Below are 23049 nucleotides of genomic sequence, written 5' to 3' on the forward strand. Positions count from 1 at the left end.
AAAATCAGCGTGCTACCAAAGCGAATCGCCATAGACAAAAAGCCCAAGGGTACAACAAAGCAAACGTCGTGTAGTCCACGCAAAAATTCACACCCAAAGCATGTGGTTATTCCAAACAAACAGTAAAGACTCGAAAGTGAGGACCACTCACCTCTCCGTCGGTACTCCGGGCTTTAAATGAGCTTGTGACCGGAGGTGAGGGTCCTGCAGGTGTTTGCAATTTTATACTTTGCAATAATTGCTAACGAGTAGAAACCGGTGTGGAAAATTCGTCACTTGAATAGCAACGCGCCAGCGCGAATCCGGAGACACTCACGTGAGTGAGGGATTTCGTCCTAAAAAGGGATATGCCCACAGTTTATTGCCGTGAGGTATAGCCATTGGTTTAGTGTTGTTAGGCTTACTAAGCCTTAGTAGTGCTTAGTCACACCATTTCAACGTTTTGTACATAGACCCCAAGATTTCGTACTGTTTTTTGATATATTGTGTGGGTATTAAATCTTGTTGTGGTCTTTAAAAATTCCCTAGGACCCCCTTGCTTTGAACTGTGTTGGTTGTTAGCACCTCTAGATTAGACTACAGTAACATTCTTTTTCTTGGATCCAATAAGGACGTGATCCGCAAGCTGCAGATGGTGCAGAACACCGCAGCCAGACTGCTCTGTCAACTTCCTAGAATGGCCTCTCCACTAGCTCAGGGTGGAGAACCGGATTAAGTTTGAAGCCCTCACTTTTATGTTCAAAATCAAATCTGGTACAGCCCCTCAGTATCTACAAGCTTTAGTACACCCCTATCAGCTACTGCGTTCTCTTAGATCCTCTACCCAGGCGAAAGTTTCAGTGCCAAGGATCAAACTTTCTCGTATGGGGGGCCACTCCTTTGTCTATGTGGGCCCTTCATTATGGAACTCTCTCCCCCTGTCTTTTCGCACTGAAACCACCTATGTGAAATTTCGCAAATTGGTAAAGAAGTGGCTATTTGATCAATAACTGTCTCTGCTTACTGATTCAAAAATCTTTTTATTCAAAATCTTTTCTTGCTCTGTTCTTCTCAGGCTGGCGCCGGGAAACCTCTGGGTAGCTGTTGCGCCTTACAAATTCAAATATAATAATAATAATAATTTTTCTTCGTGAACAGAAGGAATTCAGTTCCAATTTGTTATGTTTCAGGTAGGTCCTAGATATCCATATTAAGATGATGTTCAAGCACTGTTTGGAGCATTAGATGCGTAGAGCCGAGAAGACCTTCAAGTATAGTTGTGCAGCTACTTATCTCATATTTTGTGTTTTTGAAGTTGAACAGGTTTCTCCAGAATGTACATTTTAAGTCTGCTATTGGTGAAGAGATTATGTTCGATGACAAAGGTAACCTGCCGGCAAATTTGGATATTTTGAATTGGGTTTTCCTTCACAATGGGACAGTCTTAGCCAATCGGATTGGACACTTTGATCACTCGGCTCCTTCAGGTCAACAACTTTTCATCAACCAGAGCTCCATCATGTGGCATTCGGAGAGTCCTGAGATGAACAAGGTGAGTATAATATCAATTTGAGCACCATCTTGTGAGATTTTTACTGTTTTTTGTAACGGCTATTTATCTGGCCATCAGGCAAATAGTGAATTTTCTCTGCTACTTACTTTGCTGGCTCAAATGACACTATAACTAATTGAACTGAATGTATTTGGGAAATTATTGAATTTTCCAGTAAATCAGAGAAATATATATAGCTATCAAAGATAAAGAAGAAAATAAATTCACAGATTTGTATTTATTGACTTTATTACAAATGTTGCAAGAAATAAGGCGAGATTGCTATGTTATAGTAATTTGTAAAGTACACTATTACCCGCAAGGTTAATCTGGCGAGGCATTTTGTTACCTCCATTCTTGTGACCTATAGATTGATCATTTCACAGTTCCACTTTAATACCCATTTTCCAGACAGGGTATGTGGATCTATAGAGGTTTCAGAACTGATTTGTGATTCTCTCTCAATTATCATTTTCTGGCCTTAGCTCAGACAAGCCTTTGTGCTATATGATGGCTCTCACAGCAGTAACAATAGTGCTGGCTTCTAGCATAAGTTGTCAAAAACAAGGACATAATGAAGCATGAGATCTCAGTACTAGGCTGCTATCGGCCATCATGAGCAGTTATCTGGCACAGACAAATAGGCAGCCCTGTATAGAAACTGTAATACCTTTAACAAGTGAAACCTATGACCTACCCCCTTACTCCTATCATCTACCCTATGCCATCACTCAGGAAAAACTAATCAGTAGCCCTTTGCTACAAAGAACTTCACAGAATTTCTTTGGTAGTCTTTTCTCTATTATCTCACACTTCAATTCCAGGTCCACACCCTCCATCCACAGGGATGCAGTTAATACACACTCACTACTTAGGGAAGCTGTATCGACTTTCCATCACGTCATGCAAAATGCATCCCACTGGTGCATGCGGTTAGGCTTTCGTCACACAAGGAGTCTTACTACTACGCATTTGCTACATACCCATCGCACATACATGCACATGGAATGTCAGCACAAAGATCAGGGGGTCACTCATAATCCCCCCCCCCCTGGCCATCTGAGGAGATCCATCTGGAGTCTGCATCAACCCTTCTTCTGCTCATCATACCCTTCTTATGATCCTGCATTCCCTTTGCTGACTGCCCTAGCACTTTGGCCCCTCGTTAGCCTGTAACCTTTTTTCCTGATATCAGTCGTCTGAGTTTCTGAAACCCTTTCTGCCATCCTTTGCAGACCACCCTCATTTTCACCAATACACCTTTAAACTCCTATGCCAAATGTCAATCCTACCGCCCTCAGATCCACCCCCAGACTACTGTGCTTGCATCAGACAGCGTCTTCTATAACCCAGAGGTCAGAGTGTTACAGTACTGACTTTTTATTCACTTTGAGTGCTCCGATTGTTCAGCAAATACTTATCAATTCTATACATGGGCTGAAAAGGTGGGGGGGTTCTCAGCACTGGCAGCATAAGAAGTACTAATAAGGACCCTTTAGAAAAAGAATATCCTAATACATGTGGCCTTGACTCACATAGGTGTCCTTTCTCTCCCAGTCTACTTCCTTCTCTTGGTGAGGTCCTTTTCTTTAGACATTGGTCCTCCTCCAAGTCCGCCTTTTCTGGGCTGTGTAGATCCTCATCCTGGCCATGGTGGTCACACAGATACTGGTTTCCTGAATCTCGTGCTCCTGGATATAATCCTTTGTGAGCCTGGTCTTCCTGGCCCATTCTTGTATTAGCCATTCCTGGGATTCATAACATAGCATGTATTTGTAAAGCACACGTTCACCACTGACGGGGTATCATGGCTCTAAACAACAGATATTTATTGTTACCCAACTCAATAGTACTCATTTTATCGACCCCCGATGTATGAAAGGCTGAGTGGACCCACTGGGGTTTGAACCTGTGACCATGACGTCAAACACAGGCCCCTGCAGTGGATGCATTAGTCCACTGATCCACCAGACCCAGCTTCATGACCTTGATACTACTGATCCTCACCCTAATCCTCCTGGTCTTCTGGGTCCTTATGAACCTAGCCCTGTTGTCTTGGTTCTCCTAGGGCTGGAACTCCTAATGTTCCTGCTTCAGGTTATCTTGATTTTCCTTGCCCTGGGCCTTGTGGTTCACCTGGTACTGCATCCACCCCGTGGTCCTGGTCCTCCTCATTATGTGAGATGGATAAATACTCTTCATTCACTTTAAAAAAAACATAAGATGCAAGCTCATACATTTTATACATGTCAGATAAGAATAAAATGTATATACACTGCCACACGTATCAAAGTTTGCGTATCAATTCAATTAATAGTGCTTGTCATAAAATCTAAAAGAAATAGAAATGAAATGTAAATTTAAAAAATACATTGCGTTCAACCAGTGACGCTATAAAACCATGTTCAAGTATTGACGAAATGTAAATTCAAATCATGAATTAATAAAGTGCAGGTGCGACGAAAGTACATTGTACGCTTGCCAGTGTTAATAAAATAAAAGAGTGGAGCAAGGGCCATACTAAGAACTGTAATGCTATAGCATGTTAAAAAATCACTCCCTAGCACTATGCTCTAACAGAGCCCTCCTTCTTTGGTTGTCATGCAGACATGATACATATAAGGTTACTGGTTGCAAGTTGAAGTTGGACATAGATTTAACTCCTGTATGTCTCAGATAGAACAATGGATGAGAGCAAATTGCCTAAAGCTTAATGCAGGAAAAACAGAGGTTCTTCTTTTTGGAAAAGACAAATCCTTTTGGTCACCTAGTTGATGGCCACAGGACATGGGACTTTTACTCATACCACTACGGAAAGGAAGGAATTTAGGAATCATCTTTGATGACAAACTTAACTTTGAAGATCAAGTTAATGCTCTTGTTTCATCTGTGTTTTTTACCATGAATATAATCAAAAAAATCGGTCCCTATATTCCTGAAGATCTTCAAAAAAATGTGGTATTAACTTTAGTTCTAGCTAAAATTGAATATGGCAATGCCCTTTTCATTGGCATCCGGAAAAAATGGCAACAAAAACTTCAAATGCTGCAGAATGCTTCTGCTCTTCTCATAACAGGAATCCCAAAGCACTGCACAATATTGGGCATTATTATTTTCGCGCAATTTGTCCCGTTTAGTCCTCACAGGGCGATTAGATCTTCAGACGCTATGCTACTAACACTTCCAAGGATTAGGCAAGCAACTTGGGGAGGCAGGAGCTTCACCTTGAGGACTGCCAAGCTGTGGAATGACCTTCCAGTCAACATTAGAAAATGCTCAGATCTTTTTGCATTTCAGAAATTACTCAAGATGTGACTCTATAATCGATAGGGTGGCATCACCTAACCTTATCTGTACTACCTCTCCTTTTTTGAATGGCAGAACAACAGCACCAAGAGTCCTCAGGACAATCGAGCGCTACCCATGGCTTCTTTCCTGCCCATACTGCTTACTTTGGTCGTTTGGGTTGTAACTGTAGGAATTTTCTTGAAACCCAGTTGAGTTAGTTTTTTGGGGTATTTTTTATTTTTCAGAATGGCAGGGTTTTTGGGTACTGTCTCAGGTTGTGTCTCCCTCTCGTGTTCATATGTGACCCACAATGTGCCCTTAAATACACCCTATTGCTTCCCCCAACATGAATTGAGCCCTACTCCTTACTTGGGGACAGCCTACTTGAAGGGTTTCTATGTTAGCTGTGTCTGTGCTGTTGTCCTGAGAAATATCTGCCATACGGGGCTACTTGCATTGGCCATGGCTAGAGCTTTTTTGGGAGCATCCAAATTCTCCTCCACAACCCCAATTGCATCATGAATAGCCCCCCATAGTGTCAGTCAAATAGCATGCACTATTGTCAGCTGCATGTCACTTCTTACTTCTGGCACTAGGTGTAGTGGTTTCATCAGATTTCCTCTTGCCCATTCTAATTACCTGGTGCAGCTGGGGCATGCCCGCGCACGGCCTGGGCTATAGGAGTGCCGTTGTCAGTGTCGAGAAGGCTGACACCGCCTACCGCGCCGCATGGTATGCGTGGGGACCGAGTCCCACCCCAGCCAGCTGCCTGGAGAAAGGTTGCGGCATCTAGGGGCCTCTGGCGGCCCTGGTCAGTGTTAACCTTTGTCTTCCTTAATATGACTTCTTGGGTGGGTTATTTTGATTATAGTCTGGCTTCATTGGTTCTCATGGCCTTGGTTGTACTGGTTTCACCAGTCTGGTCCTAATAATACCCCAGCCCACATTCTAGTCCACCTACTCCACTGGGAATTTCAGGTCCTGGTCCCCTTGGTACTTACCTCTCTGGTCACCCCAGCCCTGCTTTTGGTCCTGCTTCTTCTGACCCTTGCAGTCCACCTACTCCTTCCCCATCTGGTCTCTGGTCTTAATGGCCCTAGTCCACGTGCTCTTGACCTTACTATATCTCCGGGTCCTTCTCCAAAAGGCCATCTTCCTCTTTGCCCTGGTACTCCTGCTTGTTGTCATCCTGGACTAACGTCATCCTTTTCTTAGCCATCTGGCTTGGTCATCATGGCTTCAGTCCTATTGGCCTTTTGTGTCCTCGTCCTCCTCGACCTGGTCTTTGCTTGCCCTGGTTTTCCAGGTCCTTATACTCCTGCCCTCTGTGACTTAAGCTTGTTTTTCTTCCCTCTGTTTTGCTTGGTTGTGGTCCCACTTGTCCTCCTTGCCCTGGTCCTCTCAGCACTTGTCCTGCTGTCTCTGTTTGCCTGGCCATCTCACCTTGATTCTTTAGGTCCTGTTCTCCTAGGCTTCATCGCTCTGTCTGGTTTGTCTAGCATTGGTCTTCATATTCCTGCCTCTCAGTCAGTGTTCTCTTCCTGGTTGTTTTCCCACTAGGCGTGATCCTTTTGTTTCTGCCCTTCATTGTTTGGGTTTTTGTGTGCCTAATCCTCTAGTTTCTGGCAATCCTAGTCCTTTCAAGCACATTCTCCTAGCTCTTCCTGATCCTCTTTACTCTCGTCCATTTGACTTGGTCCTTCTGATCCTTCTCATCTGATTACTAGTACATCAGTTATTGGTGCTGCTAGGCCCCTCGGTCTACCTGGTATCTGCATCCTGGCCCTCTTAGCCCTTGCCTACTTAACCCTGGCCTTACTAGTTTGGATAAGCCTTGTCCTCCTGGCACTGAACCTTGTCCTCAAGTTCCTTCTGGCCCTGCACCCAATAGTCTGGGCCCTCTTGTTCCTGGTTCTCTTTGTTTGAAACTTTCAGAGCCTCGTCATTATTATGGTCCTAGTCCTCCTTGACATCGATTCCAGTCTGCTTAGTCTTCCTGGTTCTGGTTGTTCTGGTCCTCCTGATCTTCCTCACCCTGGTCCTGCTACCCCCAAGTCCTGGTCTTTGTACTCCACTAGTACTCTGGGCCGTTGTCCTATGGTTATGCCCCCTCAGCACTCCTAGGCTTGTTCCTGGTCCTCTTGGTGCTGATCATTGCACTTATTGTGGTCCTTGTCCTCCTAGCTCTGGGATTGTTTGCACAACCCCTTTATCTTCCTTGCTTATTCTGGTCCCCTGGTTCTATTGACCTAGATCTGATCTTCCTGGATCTAGTACAGATCCTCCTGGCTCTGGTCTGCCTGCTGCTTGCTTCTACACAAACTCATTGTGGTCCACCTTCATATGGCACTCCTGGGCCTGGCCATCCTGTTGCTCATCAGCCTGGCAATCCTGTTTCTAGCCCTGTGGCCTGAAACCTCCAGGCTGTGATCATCCTTGTCTTGATGTCCCTGGTCCTGATCCTCCTTACCCTGGTCCTAGTACTCATGGTCCTGATTCTCTTTGCCCTTAATCTTCCTGATCCTTCTAGCCCTTTGTTTCCTGGTCCTCTTAGAACCTTTCCTTGTGACTCTGGCTTCCTGCGTCTCTGGTCTCAGCTCCTCGCATTCCTGACCGAGGTCATGCTATTCTTATTTTTTATAGTCCTTGTTCTTCTCAAGATCCTGTGCCCATTGCCCATATCCTCTTAGTCCTGTTATTTATAGTTTGGGTTCTCCTAGGCCCAGATCTCCTGGACCTGGCCCACCTGCCATCCTACTCTTTGTATCCTTTGTCCTGATCCTTCTTTGATCTAGATCCTCTTGCATCCTCCTGAGCCTGGTCATTTTGGTCCTGGTTCTCCTGGTCAGCACTGTCCAGTCCACTAGGGCTTCCAGATTCTGGTTGGCCTTATTACATCTCACCCTGGTCTTACTACTCACAAAGAGTATCTGTGCATAGAATGTGTTATAATGTTTTCTAAGCACGTTCCCACGCTTGGTGGCTGAAAAGGCAGTAGTCTGGTTGACTATAGCAATTCTTCACCCAGAATGTGTCCACAAATCATCTCCACATTCTTTTCAGAAGGAATGTATAATACCATTGCAGTGAACAAAAATTAGTCTCTAGAATGATTTTAATTAACTATGATTTCTTAAAATGCTCTTCTCACCGATAGGAACCGGAATGAGGAAGTACCCAAGAAGGTCTTTGTAAGTGTATGGCATGTCTGAGATGAATGTCAGAATGAATGTGATGAGCACCAAATAGGGGCTAACATAAGCGGTAAATACCCTACAAATGTAATGCTTATTTCTGTGAAGGATCCCAGTAATTTTGGTCATGACGAAAGTCAAGATACCCGGCTTGGCACAGGAAGGCAGAAACATGTTGACCTTCTTGGATATGGAGTGCATAATAGAACTTCTTCAATGTTAGAATCAAAAGTAATACTCTGATTGTGGGCACTCAGAGGCAATTTTGAAGTTCAGATCCCCAACCTTAGGCTATACCGAAAATACCATACAAAGAGCTCCCTCAGGTATACCTGCACAGATACAATACTAGTATAAGTGCAAGGACTTGATGATAAAGCATGCAACTGGTGTAAATTCCATTAGATGAGATTCCATAAAACAAATCAGAATGTTTCCCTTAACAATTAAAAAGAATACATTCGCCCTAGAGGAAGGTGGCCACTGTCTTATGTGATTGGATGGGATGCTACCATTGCCTGGAGTCCGTTTTTGCTTTATGGCCGACTAAATAAAGACCTGCTTCACACTATTTCTCTGGCAGCAGGTCATGTTGCTCATCATCTCTACTATTTAGTTTGTGTCCAGCTAAACAGAACGGATTATGTAGTATTTTGGTGCCTACCAGGCAAATAGCAGGGATCATATACTATATGGACCATGGAGGATTAAATAGTGACTTCCATTCCTAACTGTAAAGTAGGTCTATGCATATGTGTCTTTAATTGCATGTTGTGAGAATCCCACAGCTTGATTTGTAAAAGAATGAGTGCCAGTGCTAGTAAAAATCAGTGCAATTAATACCAATTTTGCATAGTCTTGATTTCATCTCAGGCCTCTTTAACCCACTACCAGTCTAACAGACACTACCACTACCAGACACTGCTGCCCTATATCTTACTCTTGCCGGTCCCTGCGTTCTCCCTTTGTGCTTTGTTCCATCTTTCTCTTCCTCCTTCTTTCTCATTTGTGTGTTTTTATATCACCGGCAACCATCGGTTCAAAATAAGCACTGGAAAATGTTCCTTCTGTTGAAATGGGAGTAACAGGAGACGTGTTTACCTATATTGATAGGTGTGAGTGGCAATGTACTGCTTGAATGACTGTTAGGGGGCCAGAGCTTTTTAGCAGTGAAAGGACATTTATATCTTGTATATACGCAAGAGAGTTGGCGAGGGATCTCACCCACAGTGTACCACTTGGAATAAGTGTGGCTCGCAAAGAGTGCACAGTGGCTTGAAATAAGGTGAGCAACTAAGCAGTGTAGTCATGAATTATGACAAGGGTGTTGGAACCAAGGAAACTCACACGACCATTTGTCTTGTTCTGGATTGGTTTTTCTTCACAGCACTGGCAAGCATAACACTCTGCATAAAAGACAGCACCTGGCATAAGGCTATTAACTCATCTTCATTAATTCCTCAGCTTTTATACATGGCCTACTGATGTGGAGTTACTCTCCACACGTCCTCTTCTCTCTGCTTCCCTTGAGGTAGTAAGAGGGAAAACCAGTGCTTCCTGTCTCCACCCAGGAAGTTCGTGGCATCTCACTTCTGTCTGGGCCAGCTAGACCGCTGACCAACTTATATAACAATGTTCTATCCTAGAGGACATGGCAACCATTGCACACCATAACAAGCAGAAGTTGGAAGCCAAGAAAACATTAAATTATGTCACCTATAAACAAGCATAGTTAAAGTTTAGGCAAATTAGATAACAACACAACTAATGTTTTCTGGAATTCCACTGTGCATGGACAGCTCCTCATTCAAATGTTTCCATTCTATCTGACTGAGAGGTGCATCACTACTCTTAGAGATAGTAGGCCTATGTTGTTGCTCATAGATGTTGTGCCATGAAAGCTTATCATTCACAATGTTTGTGGTACTCACATGCCAGCAGGATGAAGCTGAGATGTTAGTAAGGAGGTGCAGAGCTGGCATACTAAAAATGATGGGATGATGTTGCAGAGCAAAACTGTAACAGGCTGTAGCTCAGCAAGGGGACCGGAAATACAAACTCTCAATAGATGAAGGAGGATTGCCTGGTTAGGAGTTAGCTTGCCATATCTGATTTGAGGAGAGGAGGCAGTACAGCCTGACAACCTTACCATAGTACTACCGCACTAAACATCCTCCTTCCAATCAGTGCACACTGTTAGCAGACCTTTGAAGAAATCAACCCCAAAATAAGCATGCATCATTAGAAATACATAATGGGAAACTTGGTCCTATATTGTCATCTCAGGGTTCTGGTGACATTTACAAACCACTCAGACTTCAGGCTCTTGGTTTATGATGTCACCAGTCGAAAGGGGACACTTCTATTATGTGCCACTAACAATTTTGTACAGATCTGATATGATGCTATCCATTTGGACTCTGGCTATTGGTTTGTAACTTCATGTTTCCCTTTGTAACACATGTCATATTGTTGTCAGTCCAGCTAATCGCATAAAAGACCAGTTCTTTGTCTAGAGCTGCCACTGATTGTGCAGGTGCTGAGTCAGAGCTGTTTCTAGCACACTGATCCGAATTAATGCTAAGAGACAGTAAGAAAAATAGAAAAGTTAGCAATATTCAAACTAGCCAGGGGATGGTAAGAGGGGCATTTTGTAAGCTCTTTTCCGGATAAGAAGAGGTACTTTAATGCTTATCTAGTGCTACCAAGCACATCTATGCATGTTTAGGTGCTAGTATGTCTATTTATGTTCCATACAATTCCACTGGTAACTCTTTTGTTCCTGCGGTTTTCCACATAGCTAAGTCTGTGATTTATTTTCTGATATCTTGTACCATCAGCAGAGTGGGTAATTATTCTTAAATATTTTAACTGTTCAAGCCATATGTGACTCATACAAATAATCCTCCATCTTTTTTGCCGTACTCAATTTTAAGTTGTGTGCTTTTCATTTCATTACAGTTGTCTCAAAAAACTAAATATTGGGATCCACCTTGTGTCTGACCTTTTCTTGTATCCAGTGATGGACATGACAGAGACACAGCGATAGCTTAGATTAACTGCCTGGTGGAATTTGCATCAAGCTAGAGGTGGAGTTGAGTGACATCTGTATACATTTATTAGCCAAACTCATGAGATTTAAAGATCTTTGTGAGAAGATACATGTATGTGATGAAGAGCATTGGAGGGTAATGATAAGCCTTGAGGAATGCCACAGCAGATGTTGGTAAACCTGGATAAGATGGATGCCAGTTTAACCTTGTGATTCAAGATAAATAAGGTGAACCAGGAGATTACTATTCCACAAACGCCTGCACAACATTCAAGCCTATAAAGTAGGATTCAATGCTCAAGGGCAATGAATGCCTCCAAAAGGTCCAGGAGTATTAGACACTGGGAGATCTATTTCCACTCATTGTCCCTACCTGTCAATACCATTTAAGGCATGTAGACATGGTCACAGTAAAGGTTAAATGGCCCCCATATGCAGAGAGAAAGCTCCCTGCACACTGGGGCCATTTATGTTTTGTTCAGAGTAAATAAACCCCTGAACAAAATCCATTTCACTGAGCAAAACAATCTTATTCTTAAACACTCTGAAAGCGTTCACACCTAAAATGGACAGACACCCTGTCAGGCAGCTGGGGGACACTAAGTAGGGTGGATAGTCCTCCACCCAGGTGGTTGTGTGTAAAACATTGAGTTATTGGTTGAGCGGGGTGGAAACCCTTCTCAAGCAACAACCACAATCTTTTTCAGGTGAACCACAAAAGTCACCTAATTGACCTATGCTTAACCCTCTGGTAGCTTGTCACAAAGCAGCCAGGCTTAACTTCGGTGTAATGTGTAAAGTATGTATGCAGCACACTAACAGCAATAAAGTGAAAACACAACAGAAGAAAAATCCCAAAACAAATCCAGAAATTGGTTTAATTTCAATAATTAAAATGAGACCAAAACAACACAAATCCAAACAGTAGCACTGGAGATATTGAATGTGAAACATTTAAATTAAAATAGTGCCAACATGTGCAAATTGACAACTGAGAGTATTTGGTAATGCTGGACCACCACAAAGTCACAAGTTTAGCTTGCCCGAGTTGGAGTGCAGGCTAGGCACTGGTCCAAGTTTGGCCCACTGGGAGGTGGACATTATGTCCTTGGTACAGGGTCTGCATGGCGTTGCTTTGCAAAGCGTTGTGTTGTCGGTAACGATGAGGGTGTGTACCGAGGTTTTGCATCACTCTGCATTGGTTTTGATTAAGCTCTCAGCTGTGCTGCAACGCTTTGCCGTTCTTTTTCTTTTTTTTGTATCTCTTTATTGGCATTTTGTGATTATGTTTACATACACTGAAGGGTATGCAAAAAGAGCAGTAACAGTTCAGCTAATGATAAACAATGTTCAAACATCCTACAAGAATATACACCAAGTTATTTTCCCAGTAGGGCATGTGTCTAAATAAGGACTTCTGTAATGCATGTCAAACTTTCGAGACCCTAGTTGGTCCCTTAATGAAAATTCACAGGCTGATTGTCTGCAGTTGAAAAAACTTGGCCCAGCGCCAGAACACCGGGACAGTTGCAAGCCGGAGATTTTTATGCGTAACAATTCAAACATTAACATTACAGAGTGGCCAAGTCCATTCTCAGTCCTTAACAGCAACGACCCCCACTGCGCTCCAGCTACCCCTGAAGAGGCTTCCCTCCAAGCGCCCACATAGAGAACAAGCGCTGGCACGGGACCTGAGTGCACCCATCTCTTCTCCTGCCCTGTGTCCCCAGCTGGAGAATCTCCCACCGGGTGTGTAGTGAGCTTTAATGCCCCGAGTATGGAATCCCAGAGTTTCCTTAGCCCCAGCGCATCTTCTCTATTTAACGCTATGGTTTCCGCTTGTGCCCACACTAGGAGAGATTGTTTCCATGCCTTGTGATGAGGGGGAAGTTGGTGAGTGATTAGTCACTTGGCTGTGATTAGCCCCAGGTCTAGAAATCTGGAAGTTACTTTGTGCTTCGTGGATCAAGCGAACAGTCCCAGTATACATTCCTCCCAGGAGCCCAGTTCCACACGAGCTGTACATGTGGCAAAGCAGGACGTTATTTCCCACCAGTTTTGTAGTAAAAAGTGACTGGACCACAACATATGGAGGAGGTCGGCCCCCACTAGGCCGCAACGTTGGGCGGCCCGCGGAGTGCAAGCTGGAAGTACCCATTCAATGTATCAGGCGATAGACATGCCCTATGGATAATGTGATGTTGTATAAAGCGGAACCTAACGTTCCATGGAATTTGAGTAGCGCTTGCCAATACCATATCCCATTCTTTGTCCGCCCAAGGCTTTCCTCTTTCTCATCCCACTTGCCACGCAGGGAGGTGGGCGGGTCTTTGGAATGTGCTAGAAGTGCAGTCGTTAACCAGTGTAATATGTGGCGGACCGCCCCATCTTCTGCAGATATTGTACAACTGAGTGAGTCTGGGGCTTGGTGTCCAGGTCTTCCCAGGTTATTAGTGAGTTGTACAGCAGGGAATGAACCCTGGGATAACCTCTCATATGTCAGCAGCGCTCCATCCTCCAATAAATCACCTAGCGTCTGCATCCCTGCCATGTGCCAGGGTGTGAGCTCTAATCCCATTGTGACCACCCTACCCCTTGGTGTGCCGATTAGGGGCAGTGCCCGTGCCTACGGGGTCGTCTCCAGATTGAGATACAGACGACGCCGGTAGCAGCGATGGGCCAGAGCCAGCATTCTGGGCTTTGGTGTGGGTGCTCTGGCCATGCGATGGAACAGATGATGTCTGTGGGCCGGCCGGTGTCCATGTTACTAGCAGCTTAGCCGTGTCATCTAGCAGCAGGCCGCCAGCCATTTTGATACCCATTGTAATTGTGCAGCTAAATAATACAACACCAAGAAAGGAACTGCTAACCCACCCTGCTCTACCAGTGCATACAGTTTAAGTAAGTACACACCGTGTTGCCCCCTGTTCCAAATGGTGAACAGTCATAATATCGAATTTTTAATATCGAATTGCCAAAATATCGAGTTTTTATATAGAATGGAGGGAATATCGAATTGCAAAAAATAGTGGTGCAGAATATCGAAATTCAGGTATGAAATATCGATTGTCATAATATCGAAGTTAGTAATATCGACAGTCATAATATAGTTGAAAATATGTATTATTTTTGTAATGTATGTTTTAATTTTTTGGAAGTAATGAATTTTATGTTATTTAATTTTTGCGTAATTTAATTCCATTACGGGTTGTGGGTTTATAGGGGAATAGGGTGGGAAGTAATTTAATTATACTAAATTATGCTAAATTAAATATTAATTTGTAAGAATTATTAATTATTTTTAATTTAATATTGCGTTTTAGTTCTGTTGCGGCTTGTGGGTTTATAGGGGAATAGGATGGGAAGTAATTTAGTTGTAATTAAGTAAATATTTATTTTTATTTATTAGTATTGATAATTAATTTATTGTTATTTAAATATTAATTGGTAATTACTTTTTATTAATTGGTAATTACATTAATTTAATATTCGGAGTGGGTTGTGGGTTTATAGGGGAATAGGGTGGGAAATAATTTAATTGTAATTAAATAATTATTGAAAATATTTTTGTGTATTGATAATTAATTTACTGTTCATTAATTTTTACCCTCCCGCTATCCAACGCTTTCCTTACTGTTGCACTCACTGGAGTGGGAATAGTAATTTTTACCCTCCCGCTATCCAACGCTTTCCCTACTATTGTACGCACTCGAGTGGAAATAGAAAATTTCACCCTCCCGCTATCCAACACTAAAAATATTGAAAATGTTTTAATAATATTAATTAACATATATATCTATTAAAAAATAAAAATGCATGTTTATATATTTTTTATTTACATTCAATATTTATTAATTTTAAGGTTAAGTATTTCTAAGTAAGTTTTACTTAATTATATTTATTATTTCATTATTTTACATTACTTTTAAGACATTTAAAAAATTCGATATTTTAACAAACTATATTATTTACAACAATATTTTGGATCCAATATTTTTGTGCTTACTTGTTTGTAGATAGGAAGTCGATATTTTGTCATTCTATATTTTGTCATCGATATTTTGGCAGGTCGATATTTTGCTCCTCGATATTCTGTCAGTGATCCGTTCCAAATGAAGTCTCTGGTCCACTGTTCAAATTCTCGAAAGGTTTTGGCAAGGATGTATACCAGTAAGTTGGTAAAGTAATATAACATCCTGAGCAATACTATAATTTTGAACACAGCAATTCGGCCTATAACGGGCAATGGTAATGTTTGCCAAAATCTCATTTGAGATCTGTTATTGCTCTTGTAAGGTTGCCATTGTACTGCTCCTTTGACCATGAGTCCAGGATCCTGCGTTTGCATGAAAAAATGAATATAGGCAGGACTTCCTCCAATTCCCCTCAAGCCCCGACAGCAGCTGCAAGATCTCTGCAACCAAACTCGGCCCATTGTGGACGTCCCTCAAATATAATAACAGGTCATCTGCGTACAAGACACAACATGAAAACCATCTCCCAAGTGAATTTCCCAATCCTCTCCCCTACCTCGCGGTTCTGCTGCTAGGGGTTCCATCGCCAATGAAAATAACAAAGGCGATAGCAGACAGCCCTGTCTGGTACCCCGCCAATGGTTACAGGCTCAGAAATTTGTTGACCGATGCGGACCCTGATGAGGGGGCTCATATATAATAACCGCATGAGCTGCAGAAAACGTCCCTCAAACCCGTACTGGTGGAGAACCGAGAATAAGTAAGGCCACTCCAGCGAGTCAAAGGCTTTTTCCAGTTCAAGGACCAGGCAACCCGAGGCCAGATCAGAGGTGCGTACTCTTGGATTCCGAAGCTCCGCCATATATTGAGTGAAGTCTTATGGGCTGGCATGAATCTATTCTGATCAGGATGGACAAGAGATGGGATCAAGTGAGCCAGTCTTGCTGCAATAGTGCTGGCTAATATTTTGTAGTCGGTGTTGAGCATTGCTAGAGGTCTATACGACCCAGTCCTGTTTTCAGGCTTGGTTAGGGAGACCAGGAGCGCCTATTGCTGCGAGGCCGAGAGGCAGGATCCCAGAGCGCTGATTTCAACTGCGGCACTAAGAGTGTAGCGTAGGCCTTATAGCATTCAGTTGGTAGTGCATTTGGGCCAGGAGTTTTCCCCATAACTAGAGCGCGGATACCGGCATGTATTTCCTCTGATATTATTGGCTTATCCAGCTCTAGCCATTGCTCGGGACTGAGGCGGGGGAGCCCAACTGTGGTAAGATGCTGCTGTATCTCTACCAGGGAGACCATAGCTGTGGACCTCTATAGAGCATGTAATGAAGTGTGAATTTGTGAAGTATCTTGGTTTGAGATTAGAATACACCAGGGTGGCGCTCGGAAAGTGGATTTCTGTGATGGGAAACCAGGTGTCGTCTTGACGAATGAGCCAGGCCATCATGCGGCTTGCATGGTCCACCACAGTGTGCGTGCGGGCAGAATGTGACTTGTAATTTAAACATCTCAGTCTCTCCAGTAGGGAACTGAGCTCTGCTCTTTTAGCATTGTTGCATTTGGATTGTTGGGGATTCCACTATCTGGGATTGTAAGCGATGCAGCCCGAGTTTTATCTTCTTAAGGGCGGCTTCCAGGGATTTACGCATACCTGTTTGTGCTCCGAGACAGTGGCACTGTGTGACTACTTTAACCCTTTCGCTGCGGCGGGAATTCCGCCGCAGCGCTGGGGGGGGTTTGGGGGCAGCGCGGTGGCGCGGTGCTCATGACGGAACCGCTCCGTCATGAGCCGCGGTTGAGCTGTGCTCATGACGGAGTGGTTCCGTCATGACTCCGCCCACTGCGCTAATCGCCCTCACAGGCGGGGAATTAGCACCGCGTGGGCGGCGCGGCCGCCAACGGCCGCAGCATGACGGAACCACTCCGTCATGAGCACACGGCGACCGTGGCTCATGACGGAGCGGTTCCGTCATGAGTGGGGAAGGGGTTAAAAGAGTCGCACTCCAGAAGGCGCGTGGACACTGTGTGCGCGTTATCACTGAAGTAATTAGCGATAGCAGAGCTTAGAGCCTCTCGGAATGGTTGTTCCTCCAGAGTCTCAGGCTGCAAATGCCGTCTAGGAATGGCAGACCAGATTGTGTCCATGACAGCCACAGGTACTGCGGGTTATGATCTGAATGAGTTTTACCCATGTATCCCGTGTCAGCCATAGCTAAGGATATATAATTTGTGCAGCTCAGTCTGTCCAATCTCACATGGAGGCCGTGGGATCCCAAATAATACTCTGCGGTACTTCACGCCATTTCATGCCAGATTTGATTGAACCTTCAGATAGGCCAGGAGAAGTTCTCTCTGATGCCACAAAGGCTAGAGGACTAGCTCCAGCAGAGGACACCGGCATGTATTCCTCAGGCAGGTCCAGTGCAGCAGGTCAGCAGGGCAGTTGCAGGGAGGACTCTGGAGCTTGTTGTGTACCCGTAGCTCAGAACAGTAGGTCAGCGAACTGACCCTTGAAGTCACTCGGGGCTTCCTGGGAATACGGGGATGGTCTTGTTCTCCTTCAGAAAAACAGACTTCAAGCAGCAGGACAGTCCTTTGGGGATCTAGGCAAGCCTCTAGCAGCAGGGCTGCCCTCTGCTAGCAGCAGCGCAGTCCTCTAAAGGTTGAGGCAAGCCTCTAGCAGCAGGGAGTACCTCTGGGAATAATGCTGTCCTAGAGTCTTCCAAAGGTCTAGAAGTGTACTGATGAGTGACGCATGAGGTCCAATATTTATACATAGTGCTAACCTTTGAAGTGAGGGAACACCCTGGCCTAACCCCACATTGGTTCTGCAGATTATGGAAAGTTATTCCAATTCCCTGCTAAGTCTCCCTTTAGTCTGGGGTGACAAAGGCTTGTGTCATGTTCCTTTGTGTGTGTGTGCTGGAGGCAGCTCTTGGAAATGTAAGCAGGGCAGGGAAGGGCTCCACCCCACTGATACCGGCAGGATGGCCGATCTTGCCAACATCTAGTCCCCCTTTCTCTCAGTGTCTAGAAAGACTACACAAAGGTCAACTGCCAAGCTGTTTAGTCATGTGACTCAGGACACAGGCAGCAGGCACTAAATGGTTAGGATGAGAAAATGCCAACTTACTAAAAGTGGCATTTTCAGAATTGTGCCTTTAAACCAGAGTCTTAAATTACAATTCAATTCAATTTTCAATTCAAAAACTTTATTTCGGACAAAATGTCCTAAAAAGTACATCACAGAGCAAACATTTTAAATCTAAAATTCCATCATATTGTCAGTCATAGTTAGTAATATTAAAAAGCAATGATAGTTATACACACAATTTCAGATTATAAATACATTAAGTTTTGGGATATAGGATTTGGACAAAGATGACACAATTAAATTTGGAAAGTGCATGGTGCAATAAATACATACATTAGCTAAAAAAAGAACCTCTGTATAAAAGGAAGCCAAAAGTTCCTATTTATAAAACTATACATGAAGCAGAAAAACGGGTAATGGATTTACACATTTGCTACCGGGCAATCAGTTCATTATTACGAGATCTCAGATAAGCCCTTCTAGTGCACCACATTGAAAACAAAAAACCAGCCACCGAGTATACTATTGGAATGCCTGAGTCAGATTTCAGTATCCTAAATGCTTCAAGGCAGCGCCTACTGCCAAGATTCCTGCAAATCTGAGCCAACCAACGTCTCCTTGCATTCTGATAGCCAGAACAACTAAAAAAGACATGGAGCTCTGTTTCCTCAGGATGGTCACAAGCCGGGCACTGGGTCATTTGCTGGTCTCTCCACTTGGATGTAAAGCAGAGGAGTGGGAGTACCCCATATCTAAATTGTAAATAGAGCTTCCTAGCCGCTGGTGCAGTAATGAGATCTATTGCCAATTCAAAGCAAGGAAAATCTTTTATTTCTAAACAAACACTAGCACATTTCCCGATCCCAGAAGAGGTATTAAGTTGGGTTAGTCTGTAATCTTTGTAGCATGCCTTCATACGACCCTTAGATATTAACGGGCAGGCTGACTCAGGTTCAAGCCAGCAATCCCCTAAACCCATGCTGGATAAGAGGAATTTTATATGGTCAAGCCACGGAATTTTTACAGCACCCCGTGACCTCAGTACCTCTAATAATTCCTCCCTATAGGGTATGAGTTCGGGGAGGTCCAAAGGCGACGCCAATACATTATGGGCTTGAGGCTCGCTACTTCAGCTATTGGTATTATACCTGTGTCCAAACGTAACGGAACCAAAGGGGTACTACGAGGTAATCTAAATAACTGTCTTAAATATTGATTCTCCACCTGTGATAATTTTGTCAAATTTTGGTGGCCCCATAACTCTGCGCCATATAAAGCCCCACCTCTTGCTTGAGCCCTATAAATTTCAATTGCTGGACTAACAATTCTTTTACTGGACTTATTAAAAACCTTCATGATGCCTCCTGAAGATTGTGCTAGTCTTAGAGTAGATTTTGTGATGTGTGCCCCCAATTCCATGGACTCGGTGATTGTAAAGCCTAAATACACAAAAGATGACACTCTCTCAAGGGGTTTACCATTTAGAGATGGGTTGGGACGTGTACTTTTTGGACAATTAAATGCCATGAATTTGGTTTTTTGTAGGTTAATTTCTAAACCTCTGTCTCTGCAAAACATCTCAAATTTGTCCAGAACCCTTTGTATCCCCATAGGTGATTTGGCAACCAATAGGGTATCATCGGCAAACATCATTGCCGAGATTCTACGGGAAGCTAGCTTGGGGGCATCCAGATCTTTTTCTGCAAGCAAGGCATCAATCAGGCCATTGATATAAAGGCTAAATAAAGTTGGCGCGAGCACGCACCCCTGGCGAACACCACGATTAATCGGTATATGGGCTGTAAGATTACCATCATTCCCATACCTTATTTGCGCATAGTTGCATTCATGTAAGCGTTTAAAAAGTCGAATTAAATAAACTGGGACCCCCATCTCGGCCAAAACCAGCCATAATTTCTCCCTCCAGAAGGCGCGTGGACACCGTGTGCGCGTTATGACTGAAGTAATTAGCGATAGCAGAGCTTAGAGCCTCTCGGAATGGTTGTTCCTCCAGAGACTCAGGCTGCAAATGCTGTCTAGGAATGGCAGACCGGATTGTGTCCATGACAGCCACAGGTACTGCGGGTTATGATCTGAATGAGTTTTACCGATGTATCCCGTGTCAGCCATAGCTAAGGATATATAATTTGTGCAGCTCAGTCTTTCCAATCTCACATGGAGGCCGTGGGATCCCAAATAATACTCTGCGGTACTTCACGCCGTTTCATGCCAGATTTGATGGAACCTTCAGGTAGGCCAGGAGAAGTTCTCTCTGATGCCACAAAGGCTAGAGGACTAGCTCCAGCAGAGGACAGCAGGACTCAGGCAGGTCCAGTGCAGCAGGTCAGCAGGGCAGTTGGAGGGAGGACTCTGGAGCTTGTTGTGTACCCGTAGCTCAGAACAGTAGGTCAGCGAACTGACCCTTGAAGTCACTCGGGGCTTCCTGGGAATACGGGGATGGTCTTGTTCTCCTTCAGAAAAACAGACTTCAAGCAGCAGGACAGTCCTTTGGGGATCTAGGCAAGCCTCTAGCAGCAGGGCTGCCCTCTGCTAGCAGCAGCGCAGTCCTCTAAAGGTTGAGCGAAGCCTCTAGCAGCAGGGAGGACCTCTGGGAACAATGCTGTCCTAGAGTCTTCCATAGGTCTAGAAGTGTACTGATGAGTGACGCATGAGGTCCAATATTTATACATAGTGCTAACCTTTGAAGTGAGGGAACACCCTGGCCTAACCCCACATTGATTCTGCAGGTTATGGAAAGTTATTCCCATTCCCTGCTAAGTCTCCCTTTAGTCTGGGGTGACAAAGGCTTGTGTCATGTTCCTTTGTGTGTGTGTGCTGGAGGCAGCTCTTGGAAATGTAAGCAGGGCAGGGAAGGGCTCCACCCCACTGATACCGGCAGGATGGCCCATCTTGCCAACATCTAGTCCCCCTTTCTCTCAGTGTCTAGAAAGACTACACAAAGGTCAACTGCCAAGCTATTTAGTCATGTGACTCAGGACACAGGCAGCAGGCACTAAATGGTTAGGATGAGAAAATGCCAACTTACTAAAAGTGGCATTTTCAGAATTGTGCCTTTAAACCAGAGTCTTAAATTACAATTCAATTCAATTTTCAATTCAAAAACTTTATTTCGGACAAAATGTCCTAAAAAGTACATCACAGAGCAAACATTTTAAATCTAAAATTCCATCATATTGTCAGTCATAGTTAGTAATAATAAAAAGCAATGATAGTTATACACACAATTTCAGATTATAAATACATTAAGATTTGGGATATAGGATTTGGACAAAGATGACACAATTAAATTTGGAAAGTGCATGGTGCAATAAATACATAAATTAGCTAAAAAAAGAACCTCTGTATAAAAGGAAGCAAAAAGTTCCTATATATAAAACTATACATGAAGCAGAAAAACGGGTAATGGATTTACACATTTGCTACCAGGCAATCAGTTCATTATTACGAGATCTCAGATAAGCCCTTCTAGTGCACCACATTGAAAACAAAAAACCAGCCACCGAGTATACTATTGGAATGCCTGAGTCAGATTTCAGTATCCTAAATGCTTCAAGGCAGCGCCTACTGCCAAGATTCCTGCAAATCTGAGCCAACCAACGTCTCCTTGCATTGTGATAGCCTGAACAACTAAAAAAGACATGGAGCTCTGTTTCCTCGGGATGGTCACAAGCCGGGCACTGGGTCATTTGTTGGTCTCTCCACTTGGATGTAAAGCAGCGGAGTGGGAGTACCCCATATCTAAATTGTAAATAGAGCTTCCTAGCCGCTGGTGCAGTAATGAGATCTATTGCCAATTCAAAGCAAGGAAAATCTTTTATTTCTAAACAAACACTAGTACATTTCCCGATCCCAGAAGAGGTATTAAGTTGGGTTAGTCTGTAATCTTTGTTGCATGCCTTCATACGACCCTTGGATAATAGCAGACAAGCTGACTCGGGTTCAAGCCAGCAATCCCCTAAACCCATGTTGGATAAGAGGAATTTTATATGGTCAAGCCACGGAATTTTTACAGCACCCCGTGACCTCAGTACCTCTAATAATTCCTCCCTATAGTGTATGAGTTCGGGGAGGTCCAAAGGCGACGCCAATACATTATGGGCTTGAGGCTCGCTACTTCAGCTATTGGTATTATACCTGTGTCCAAACGTAACGGAACCAAAGGGGTACTACGAGGTAATCTAAATAACTGTCTTAAATATTGATTCTCCACCTGTGATAATTTTGTCAAATTTTGGTGGCCCCATAACTCTGCGCCATATAAAGCCCCACCTCTTGCTTGAGCCCTATAAATTTCAATTGCTGGACTAACAATTCTTTTACTGGACTTATTAAAAACCTTCATGATGCCTCCTGAAGATTGTGCTAGTCTTAGCGTAGATTTTGTGATGTGTGCACCCCATTCCATGGACTCGGTGATTGTAAAGCCTAAATACACAAAAGATGACACTCTCTCAAGGGGTTTACCATTTAGAGATGGGTTGGGACGTGTACTTTTTGGACAATTAAATGCCATGAATTTGGTTTTTTGTAAGTTAATTTCTAAACCTCTGTCTCTGCAAAACATCTCAAATTTGTCCAAAACCCTTTGTATCCCCATAGGTGATTTGGCAACCAATAGGGTATCATCGGCAAACATCATTGCCGAGATTCTACGGGAAGCTAGCTTGGGGGCATCCAGATCTTTTTCTGCAAGCAAGGCATCAATCAGGCCATTGATATAAAGGCTAAATAAAGTTGGCGCGAGCACGCACCCCTGGCGAACACCACGATTAATTGGTATAGGGGCTGTAAGATTACCATCCTTCCCATACCTTATTTGCGCATAGTTGCATTCATGTAAGCGTTTAAAAAGTCGAATTAAATAAACTGGGACCCCCATCTCGGCCAAAACCA

At 43.7% G+C, this 23049-nt stretch overlaps 1 protein-coding gene across 1 annotated transcript in view; it reads left to right on the forward strand.

Moving 5' to 3' along the window:
• The window catches only part of LOC146863800 (vomeronasal type-2 receptor 26-like), a 76049-nt gene that overhangs the window by 8974 nt on the left and 44026 nt on the right, over window positions 1-23049 (forward strand). The window contains exons 2-3 of the mRNA XM_085636863.1: window positions 1138-1169; window positions 1295-1531. Of these exons, the coding sequence (XP_085492989.1) occupies window positions 1138-1169; window positions 1295-1531 (269 nt within the window). The remainder of the gene's footprint in view (window positions 1-1137; window positions 1170-1294; window positions 1532-23049) is intronic.

This window comes from Triturus cristatus, chromosome 2_1 (assembly GCF_964204655.1).
Source record: "Triturus cristatus chromosome 2_1, aTriCri1.1, whole genome shotgun sequence".
Classification (NCBI taxonomy): Eukaryota; Metazoa; Chordata; class Amphibia; order Caudata; family Salamandridae; genus Triturus; species Triturus cristatus.